This window comes from Lipotes vexillifer, unplaced genomic scaffold, assembly GCF_000442215.2.
Source record: "Lipotes vexillifer unplaced genomic scaffold, Lipotes_vexillifer_v1.1 scaffold1332, whole genome shotgun sequence".
NCBI classification, from domain to species: domain Eukaryota; kingdom Metazoa; phylum Chordata; class Mammalia; order Artiodactyla; family Lipotidae; genus Lipotes; species Lipotes vexillifer.
Window position 1 is genome coordinate 676,673 of NW_006785374.1, and position 11,520 is coordinate 688,192.

Below are 11,520 nucleotides of genomic sequence, written 5' to 3' on the forward strand. Positions count from 1 at the left end.
AGGGGGGAGGGGATCTGAGAGGAGGGGGCCCGGGGGCCCGGAGGCCCGGAGGCCCGGAGGCCCGGCCCCGCTGCCCTGCGGCGGCCTGGACCTGTTGACTGCTATTGGTCCACCTCGTCCTGCGCCCTCTCCCAGCCCACCGCACTCCCAGTCCTTGTGCGGAAACGTGGGGAGGAAATAAGGATGGCTGTTCTCTCCGCCTCCTTCCAACTTTAGTTTTTTCTTAGGGGATGAGAAAGCAAAGTAATCTCATCCGCTGCGCCATCCTTTCTCATAAAGTACCGTCATGCGCGGGCCCGCCGCCCTCCCAGCCCCCGCTATTTAAAACCTTCTCTCTTTCCCAGACTAGCTCCCCTGCCCGGAGCCCGAGGGCCCTCGACGCCCCCGCTGCGCCTCCCCCCGCCTGGCCTGGCTTCGTCTCCAGCGAATTGTGTTGCTTTTCTTCCCTAGAAGCTTACTCGTCCACGTTCCACTTTTTTACCATCCCAGGAGGCGTAAGATAAAACCTCTGATTTGCTGCGTGCTGCCGGACACATTCTCTGCCCTCTCATCAAAATGCACTTGATGGAGAGTTTAAAATAAAAATATTTAAAGGAGGAAATAAAAAGAGAAGAGAGTTCTTTTGCCAGGTTAGACAACATAAATGCGTTAAAATTAAAAAAAAAAAGACGTATTTAGAGTTAAAGGTTTTATGGGATTTGCTGTAGTTCCTTCTAGGTTTTGGATTTCCTGGGGGAATCTTTTCCAGAGGGAAATAGCAAATGGAAATTGAGGTGGAAGTGAGACATCTCAACCACTTCCGAAAATAAAGGAGAAATTTAGAAAATATATTAAGGAAATAGCGGGAAGGCGGCCGCAGCGAAAGCTGGAGTCGCCGAAGGCAGCGCCTCGGGGTCTCAGTCGGAGAAAGGAGGGCCAGCCCGGGGACGGGAAGGAGGCGCGCGGCGGCGGGGCGAGCGGCGGGCCGGGCCGCAGCGCTCAGGAGGAAGGCTGAGGCCGGCAGTGGGAGCGCGAAACCGCGGGCGGGGAGGGCCGCGGTGGGCGGGGGCGGCCGGGCGCGCGGCCGGCGCCGCCGAGAAAGCTGGGGCCGGGTCCCGCTCGCCCGGACGCCCCCATTGTTCGGCCCTCGTGCGGCAGTTCGCCGAGTGCGTCCTTCCCGAGGGAGGGGTCCCCCGGCCCGACTCGGCCCCCACCCCCACCTCCCCGAACTGCAACGCTTGGGCCGGGTCGGGTCGGCGCGGCAAGTTTTATGATCAGTGTCGGCCGGCGAGGGGTTCCCGACTCCAGACCGCGTAGGAAGGAGGCTTTACAACGTGCCGCTAAATTGGAGGAAGCTGGGCAAGGCTGCGACTCACACACGAAAAGAAGAGGGAAAGCAGCATAGATATGTTTGCAAAGTGATAAGTAGATAGAGACAAATGTGGGCGATTTTTTTTTCTGGATCTGGAAAGTTAGAGCCCATCATATCCTATTTTAAATCTCTTTAAATGTATGGATTCGAAAATGAATGTCGGGATTCAAAGGAGTTCGGAAAAGCACGTTTCGCTGTCTCTATTTGTTATTATTCAGCTCTTTGTTGTATACAAGGAGTCTAATTTTAAAAGGCTGGGTTGAGCTACCCCTAACAAAAACAGGCTTGGTTTCTTAACGTGAAATGCATTTTCAAAATAACAGTGAAATTCAAAAGGGAAAAACGTGTCATTAGCTTTTATACCACGTTTTAGAAAGAAATAATTGTAAGCAACCTACGAAACTCTGCCTGTTTTCCTTTGTGAGGCATGTGGAAAAAATATTTCTGGCAAGCATCACAGTTTTAAAAAATGAAGATTTCCAACAAGTGCTCGCGAATCTTGAAGACAAGACCAAAGTCATCGTGCGTGAAAATTCATGAAGAAATAATTTCAGTCCTTTTGCCCAAACCTTACTAGGGCAAGACAGTAATTTCGACTTAGATTGATAATAGACTTTGCGGAAATTCCTTCTAAAATGCCCATTACTAGTCTGTGTATTATACAGCACTGGTTTCCCAAGGTGGATTTTTAAAAACCAATTAGAATTGATCTCTAGTGGAATATTATATTTACACGTCATCTTGAAAACATCATTTGACAAGAGTTTTGAATTACCAGAAAGAAGTTAACAGATGATGTTCATGAACAGCCTCTGTTTGAAAAGAACCCTTAAGAGTCAGTTAAAGGTAGTGGTGGTTGTGATTTTGCATTTGAAATGCTATAGAAGTGGTTTGCATTTTAACACTTTCATTTTGCGGATCTTCCTAAACTTGCATTTCCTCATGGAAATCATTCAGTTATTTCGAGATATAGGGAGAAATTCTTATATAAGAAATCATTTGAGGTGTAACTATGGAAAGGTTTGAAAGGAAAAAAAATTGGTGTTGAAATTAGATATTCTCAATCTGTTCATTCCTCCCACACTCATCCTCCCATGGTCCCCCTCCCCAACTACTTGGATTCAATTTACATTTTTTATTTATAAGTCTTTGGATGTTTAGAATAGCTTTATAAGTTTATCTGCTATGTAGTTGATTGCAGAAGGTGAATCTTTTTACATCTTGTAGTGTTTCAGGCATTTGGGGGTTTTATTTAAATTTAAAAAAATATGTTGCAAGTCATGATATACTTGTGAGAAAAACAACAAATGGGCGGAAAAAAAGGGCATGAATGGGGGTGGGGATGGAGAGGGACAAGAAGCGTTCCAGGTCAGTCTTTGTAATACCTTTCTTTAGTTTTCTGTCATTATATTTTCCACTTCTGCTTGCATCAAAGATCATTGCTTTTTAAATTGGGGTAAATTGCCACCATATAAAAATTACCTACAGTTTGGCTGTTACGCGCCACAGTAAAGACTGACAAAAAGTGATCGGAGGCTTGTGTGTTTAATTCGCCAGGAATGTTAAGCTTCATAAGATGCACCCTATGGGGCCATGGTGGTATTTGGCACTGTTACTGTACAATTCCAAGAGGTAAATATACACATTATAGATTTAAAAAATCTAAGATGTACTAGGCAAACAGTTTATTGATTGAAGGAATAAAAAAATGAATTTGTCAACCTCATTCTTTCTGGGACACAATGCAGTTAATTAACATATTCTAGGGCTTGTTTCTGGATTTGGTAAGCAGTGGCCCCTTTCAGAGAGGAAAACATTTAAATCTTAAAAAGTAGTCTTCTTTGGTCCAAATAGTATTTAGCAATTCAGTTTAATTTCTGATTCTTCTTTTTTTTCAGTCCAAGATATGTTTCATTTCTTGCAAGGTTCTCTTCCATTTCAAAAACTGATTTTCCTCTTTTCCATGTCCAGAATCTTTTCACTTGGATAACCTTATTGTATCCTATAAACAGACACTTAAATATGTCACTTTAATCACACTTTAATTATAACAGAAATGCAAATCTTCAGTGTCAGTAAAAAAATGGGAACATGGACCTTACACTCCTGCCCTTACATTATATTGATGATACTCTGAAAAGTCTAAAGTGTAACACCTTTAAGTATTATTGCATCATGGAAAAAAATAGCCCAGCTCTGAAATGTTACTGAGGTTTGTGTAACGCCTAGAGGATCTAAAGGCATCTTTTAGATATTATTTTTCTGTTGGTAATTACACGGTGTTTTACCCGAAAATGTAAATATAACCAATGCATATCAATTTTATAGCAAAAGGAGTGGCTCTGAAGCCAAACACAGGATTAACCAAAGTAAACCCTTTAAAGTAAATATTAGGCCTTGATTCTTAAAAAGATTTTAAAATTTAAATTACATACAATTTAAATTTCAGAATTACCTAACTAAACTTTTTAACAATTAAGTGTATGTAACAATAATATTAATTATGATTGATTCTAAGTTAGAGTCTGTTTTGTAAGAAAATGACTTTTACATGGAGAGGTGGTTAACATTTGAGGGCTATTTAAATACAGACAATTCTAAATTACCCGGTAAATAAAAACTCTTCACCTATATTAATTTCAACTATTGAAAATCTTTAAAGCCAATTTATCTGAAAATTTCCTAATCATTACTTAGAAATTTTAGTTCAGGTGTACATACAAAATAAAGCCTTGCTTTACTCTGAAGAATAAAGCTCAGACAGCAATTAACTTTTAAACACCAATACTGTACATTAAATGAATATTTATTGTGGGCCTACTACGTGCAGGACACTTGCTAGGCGGTATGGTGAGTTTAAAAAAATCACCTAGTAAGATTAATATGCTTCGTTAAATGTAATTTTCCAAAAGCCATTAACGGAATATCAACTGAAAATATAATTGAAATGAATACCTTTTAATGAAATTTCTGATAGTGCTCCATGATATAGGTGCCATGCGTGGGTTTGTACCTATAAAGACACAATACTCACTTATTTTGAGATAAATAACAAAACTAGTATCACAAATACCTCAAAATTTTAATCATACTAGTATAAATATATGGCTCATAAACTTTTCATGTAAAAGGTAAGAAACCTTGGATACCAAATGAGCAAAACAAAATTTTATTCAGAGATTCCTTTAAAAGAGGGCATATCTTAAAGTTTGTGCAGATCATAAGGAATTGCCTTATTGCTTTTTGCAACTAATTTATTTAGAAAGAAAATTATAGTTTCTGATGAGGTTTAGTAGATGAATGAATTCTGATAATTGCTTTTTGTTTAAAAACCTAGGTATCAGAGCCAATGCAGAATTTTAAACACTTTATGGAAGTTAAGAATCTGAGTTAAGGAAAGTGCATCTAGTCTTAACATTATAGAAATATACCTCAATTTCTATACCTCATTAAAGAAATATACTTCAACAATGGGTATAATAGACTAAACATAACAGGCAAATAGCAGAAGGCAAATAAAACTTCAATTTAAAAAGGAGATAAATATAAGCAATACTAACCTAGGAACCAAGTTCGGTTTTAAATATTTCGTTCATAAGTATCTACTAATGTAAATGATTATGGAAAAGCAAATCCAAAAATTTGGTGCCCAGGATGAGGAATAAAGAAAATTATAAGAAGATATATTACCCATACAGGAAGAAAATATAGTTTCCCATTATAGTAGGGTTAGAGGTTACATCATAAGATACTTTACTTGAGTTTTTTGTGGTTTGCCTCAGATGATTAGTTCAGAGAAACAGATGAGCCAGTACTGAGTTAGCTGCTGTTGTTATGTGAAGAAGTATACTGGGACCACAGGCTTTTGTTTTATTCTACAGGTACTAGGTGTACTTTTTCAAAGAATATTTTGAGAATGTGGAATCAGATTTAACGGATAACATTATTTTAAGATTTAAATTGTACTTTTCTATGAAGTTATTCTATAATTCCCATGAACTTTTTTTTTTTTAACATTACCATGTGTTGTTAAAAACTTGCTCGAACTTTAACGATTCTGGCACTTTATAAGTTGTATCCATTCTGAGTTATGAGAATTAGCATAATCAGCCAATCATACACATACATATTGCACAAAGGACAAATATAACTTGCTCACTGCTATATTTCCTGTATCTAGTAAATGTTCCCTGGCTTACAGTAAATGTTCCATAAATATTTACTGAATGAATAATTAACTGTATCTCTGAACTATTTTGTAATGTCTGTTATTCTTATCACCTAATATTTTTTAGAAATATATTAAATATTATACTTCTGATATATAACATAAGAAAAAGTTCTATATCTGGTACATGAGTTAAAATTAGAATGACCTATTTAGCTCATTATGTTTTTTCTTACAGTTTTCATAACATTTAATATGTTAAATATCAGTTTTAAATAATTTGACTTATATTTTGTCAACATTTATATGTACATCTTTAATAAAATTTCTTCTTCAGATGCTATTATTTATATATAGGCCTGTTCTTAAGAAATAGTGTATTTTCTCTATTTTTTTAAATTTCAAAAATGTATTACAAATGATGAACTTTTTTGTTTTGTTTTGGGAACAGCAAGCATTTACCTACATTTCTTCTATTAAGTGTTACAGAATAGGGTAATGTACCCATCTTTCTTTACATATAAATTAATTCCATCACAAGAACTAAACTCCAATGCATTAAAAATAAAATGAATGTATTTTAAAATAATTTATTTCATTAAGGTTCGACCGCAGTGTTTAGCAAGGGAAATTTCACATTAATTTTAACTAAAAATTACTCCTCATTAAGAGTGTGAACCTGATCAGGATTTGGATGTTGAACTGGTATCCCTTGTAAAGGGGTAAAGATAAGATATACAGTAGAGATACACAAGACAATATAGATTTGTTTGAACACGGTTTTAGTTTTAAAAATATCAGTGATATTTTAAGAACATCATTATTATATGTTTGGAAATTTATTATTACCATGCCCTCCAAAAGAAGTTGCATTTTATAAGTATGTAATCTTGTAGTCACCTTTTTAAAAATGCACTAATATAACTAAAAATGAATTTTCATTTTTTGGTCTCTTTAGTGTACATTTTTCCCCTTACACTTCTAGATTTGCATTACTGTAGCCATCTCACTTCGCTTTTAGAATGTTTGAATATATTTGCTGATATATGCTTGCGTTGTAGTATATCTATTATAATTCTTAAATAGATTTCTAGCAATTAATTTGCAATAGAAAAAGCAGCCATGCCACCAATTTTTTTTTTTTTTCTTTATGAGAACACTTGGAATGCTTTTAGAACTTAAACCATTATCTTTTGGTGACTGACTAGGGGAACTTGGGTTCCTTCATCTTCTAGCATTTTATATAACTGCATTTCCCAGATCCCCACATTATATTGCTAATTCCTGATAAACAGTCATTTTGTACCTGTAAGGTATTTATCAAAGTCATGAATTCGCCTTGTAACTATGCTTGTCATTTAAACAATCTATATTCCTATTTCATGCTAAACTTTTTTGGCCTAAAATCAATATTGGACTAAAAAGGATACATAGTAGGTAGGGCAACAGTGGAAGATTTCACAGCTCAAAACTGCTCAATATCCAGCTAATTATTCAGATAGGCCTGATCCATTTTCTATTTGTATGTGAGTGAGCTCCTATCTTTCTGCCACTTAAGTGGCCTTAATAAAAAATTGACAAATTTTCAAGAGTAAATTTGGAGTACAGAGCCAGATCAGAGAAATCCTCAATTGAAAGGACTCCACTGTCACATGGTGTTAGAGATCATTTGGTGACTGACTAGAACTTGGGTTCCCTCAAACTGCGATTTCCTGATCCTCACATTATATTGCTAATTCCTGATTAACAACCATTTGTACTCCTACACAGCAAGTTGCGGGTAGCCTAGGTGTTCCCTCTTCGAATACAACCCAACCTAGGCTTTTGACCCTGTCTGTGATGCACTTTCACTTGTCACTGGGCCCAGTGTGGTGTGTAAACGGGCAGCCGACTTGGTGGCACTTTCACTGGGTGAACTTTGGGTAGAGTCCAGGATGTGAACTTAATGGGTGGAAAGGCTTCGGCACTACAGTGAAGTTCGCGCGGCCAACTGCAGGAAGCCATGCTTCATTGCACCCTTCATGGAAGTTGGCCGACTTGCCCAACCCTTGTTACCCACGGGCCAGTTCTTGAGGAAAAGGCCTGCAGGTAGGTTCTCAGATGCCCGCTGGGCGTCCCCTCCAGCTACTCAGACGAAACTCTTCCTCCCTGCTGATCCTCGGAATCCTCCCTTCCCACCCTCCCTCCCGCCGAGGCCTCTCCGCGACATGCACACGCAGCCCGCGCGGCCGGCGCTGCAGAAGACAGCCCCAACGGCCCGCCCCCGCGTGCGCGCCCCCGCGCCCTCCAGTTGGCTCGTTCCGGCCTCGGCGCGCCACGGGCTCCCCTCGCCCCCTCCCCCCCAGCACACCTCGGCGGCTGCGAGCGGCGCGGGGTAGGGGAAGGGGCCGGGAGGCAGGCCCGGGCTGCGGGCCGGACGCGGCGGCGCGCACGCAGGCCTCGCCTCTCCCGGGCCTTTTCCCTCACGCCGGTCGCCGGGCGGGCGCGCACGCCGAGTGACGCTCGGAGGAGGAAGCGCAACCCCTTTCCCCTCCCTCGCTGCCCCTGGCCCAGCGGGAGCCCCCCCAGTGCGCCTGTGCGGAGGCCTACTTGATTATGTGTGCCCTCTTCGGGCTCCAGCGTTAGCCGCCGGGTGGAGGTGGGGAGGGAAGAAGACGAGGAGGAGGAGGCGGAGGAGGCGGTGGAGGGGAGGTGGGGGGAGTCAGCAAGGACATGGCTCCTGACTCCTGTGCGGAACGTGAGTGACTGAGCGGCAAAGCCCGAGTGAGCGAGCGGCCGAGCGGCGGGCGGGGGCCGGGGCGCCGGGAAGGGAGCGGGGGCGCGGGGGACTGGGCGGGGGGGAGCACTCATTGGCTTGCATGTGTTTTTTAATGGTCCCCCCCAACTCCCTCTTAGATGGTCTCTAGCGACCGGCCCGTGTCACTGGAGGACGAGGTCTCCCATAGTATGAAGGAGATGATTGGAGGCTGTTGCGTTTGCTCAGACGAGAGAGGCTGGGCCGAGAACCCGCTGGTTTATTGCGACGGGCACGGCTGCAGCGTCGCGGTGCATCAAGGTAAACACCCAACCGCCCGCCGGGCCGAACCCGGCCTCTCCCAACCGTCACCGCTTCCCCCACCTTGGCAGCAACTGCCAGTTCCCCTCCCGCCCCTCCCCCCCCCCCCGCCCCCCCCCCCGCCCCCGCCCCGTTCTGGGGCCGGGGATTGACTCGGAGGGTCGGCGGCGGGGCGGAAGGGGTGTGGGCTGCGCATGTGGGAGAAAGTGTGTGTGGCCTGGACTGTCATGTGATGCTGCGTTCACTCTCTCAAGTGTCATTCGGCCGCCGCTTGCGCCCGGAGCCGCGGGTCTGCGGACTCTCGGAGGCGGGGGTCGGCGGCTAGGGGGTGTCGGGACCCTGGCGCGCGCCCCTCGGCCGTGGCCCCACGGCTGAGGGTTCGGGTTGGGGAGTGGGGAGCCCCCTCCCCCTCCCCCTCCCGCCGCGCCGTCTGCCGCAGTGTCTGGAGACTTCCTGTACCATGGAGTCGGGCTCGGGAGCGCGGCGCGCGGCGCCGGGGCGGATCGGGAGCTCGGGGGTCCGCCCTGCCGCTTTAGATTTGACGGGGGGAGGGCGCCGGCTGCCGCACCCCAAGCTTTCTGGCCGAGACCTTGCTGCTGCTCCTGCGGACTGGAGCTTCCCGCGAAGAGGCGGAAGGCCGTCGCCGCAGTCGCGCCGCCGCGGGCGCGGCTGGGCTGAGCTGCTCGGGGTGGTGGATGAGGCTGTTGAGTGGCCTCATCGGGCCCCTTCCTCAGCTTCAGTGACTGGACAGAAGAGGAGGTGGTGGCGCCGCCAGTGACTCGGGGAGCATCTTAGTTTATGTCTGGGTGTTTCCATTAGGTGAGTTTTGGGGATATACAGAAAAGCCGAGGACACTAGTTAAGGTAGTTTTCTGGCCGTTTGAAGGTTCTGACTTTTTCCATTTCACGTGGTAAGGAATTGAGGCTGAAAATTTGGGGGCCGAAAAACAGGTCACTTTTTTTGGTGGCTCTTGTACTCCCCTTGTTGTGTACCAACCCGCCCCCCCTTCCCGTTTCTAAATCTGGCGTTGAGTGAGGCAGAGGTTCAGTAGTGTATCGGGCGCTACTAAACGGGAGAAAGCCTGAGTGTAAGGGACTAAACTGTATTCTTTATAGAACGGAATCTCAGAACTGGGAAGGGGGACGTAGGAGATAGTAACCGAACCTGAGCATGCATGTATCCCCAGCTCTTTTAAAGAAGGGCAAAGTTGCACACCTTACTCTTCTAAGGAGTGAAAACCATGTGTATTCAAACTAGGTACTGATTGTAAGGTCTCAGAACTGGTATAGTGTATTTCCGTTATAGTGTTCATTGGCACTTGTAGAGGTATTTCTTATGAATTGGATGTTAAATGATGCTAAGTAGTCTCATCTCTCAATTTAGAAAGTGTTCATTTAAGTGTTAAAATTTCTTTTCTAGAAGTATTTCTGAATTAAAATATAAGTTTTTGGGCCTGTGATGCTGTATTTCTTGGCTGATAGAATATTTTTACTCTGATACATTTTAAAAGGGATTAGAAGTTTAGCTTTTGGAGTTTTAAAAATTTGTGCTGATTTTATATTCTTTAAGTGCTTTCCAATATTTGATATATTTTCAAGTTACCTCTGAGCAAGCTCATTCAAGAGAATGTCAGTTGGATATTAGTGTTTTTAGGTTTTTGGAAAATGTTAAATTTTGAGTTAGGTAAATGTTAATATAAAAACAGTTTTGTACGCAACTAGACTGTGATTTGGATGTGTGATATACATATCACTTGTTGGAACATTAACATGTTAGAAATGTGTAGTTTACTTTTTTTTTCTGATGGGTTTATTGAGATGTTAACTCACATACCATACAATTAACCCACTTAAAGTGTACAATTCACTGGTTCTTAGTATATTCACAGTTTTGGATTTGTTACTACAGTCAATTTTAGAGCATTTTCATCACCCTAATAAGAAACCTTGGGCCTGTTAACAGTTATTCCCCATTTCTTCCTAACTCCCCCAGTCCTAGACAACCAGTAATGTACCTTCTGTCTCTATAGACAGATAAACAAATGTCTATTCTGGACATTTTATTTAAATAGAAGCATTTTACTTTTAACGTTACATTTCATTTTCTTTCCTGCAATGTCTTGTTTGTTTTGAAAGGTGATTTGGAAATAATTTTCACTTTCATGTATCTAAAATGCTTGCTATTTAAACTTCAGGATATAGGAATGAGTTAATTAATTTGAGTTATTCTATGTAAAGAAAAGTTAAATTTTATCTAACATTTTTTCTGTTACAAGAATAAAATTTGTGATGTTTATACTTTTTAATTGAAATAGAAAAAGATTATTTTTCTAGTATTTAAAATGTCATAATTTTAACTAGGTGATAAATTATAAATGTAAATATATCATGTTTAAGTTCTTTACAAAGCAGGTGGTTTATGTCAGTAGTTTCAGAGGTAATTACTTTAATAGGGCTTTGAAAGGGTATTTGATTTTACATAATTATTCAAATCTTAACTTATTTTAAAACATTTATTTCCCAACAGCTTGCTATGGCATTGTTCAAGTACCCACTGGACCATGGTTTTGCAGGAAATGTGAATCTCAGGAGAGAGCAGCCAGAGTGGTAAGGACTGTTTATCAAAAACATTAAAATACTTCAGTGAGTAGCTTAGGATGCTACACACTCATGTTTCAGTTTGAAGGGTTTTCAGTCTTTTGTTCAAATACTGAATTTGGGCCAAGTATTGACTTACAGTTTTAAACTGGTTTTATAAGGTCTGAAAAACAAATTGAATTACATAAGTATATACTGATGGATACCTAGAACAGGTAAAATATAAAGTTGTATTTCGGCTTTCTTAGCCGTGCCTGCTGGTTTGAGGGTTCAATTGGCTAATCATAGCTGGAATATAATGGCAGTAGGACATAAGTTATATTGAGATAATTTTGCTAGGTTCTGTTTA

At 42.0% G+C, this 11,520-nt stretch overlaps 1 protein-coding gene across 1 annotated transcript; it reads left to right on the forward strand.

Annotated features, from left to right (window-relative positions):
- Positions 1–7,943: 7,943 nt before the first annotated feature.
- Positions 7,944–11,180, forward strand: LOC103069552 (protein AF-10-like; the record flags this gene model as incomplete). Its single annotated transcript, XM_007457423.1, has 3 exons — positions 7,944–8,256; positions 8,415–8,574; positions 11,101–11,180. Coding segments are annotated over exons 2-3 (240 nt in total), but the record flags the coding sequence as incomplete, so codon positions are not given.
- Between the last annotated feature and the right edge of the window lie 340 nt (positions 11,181–11,520).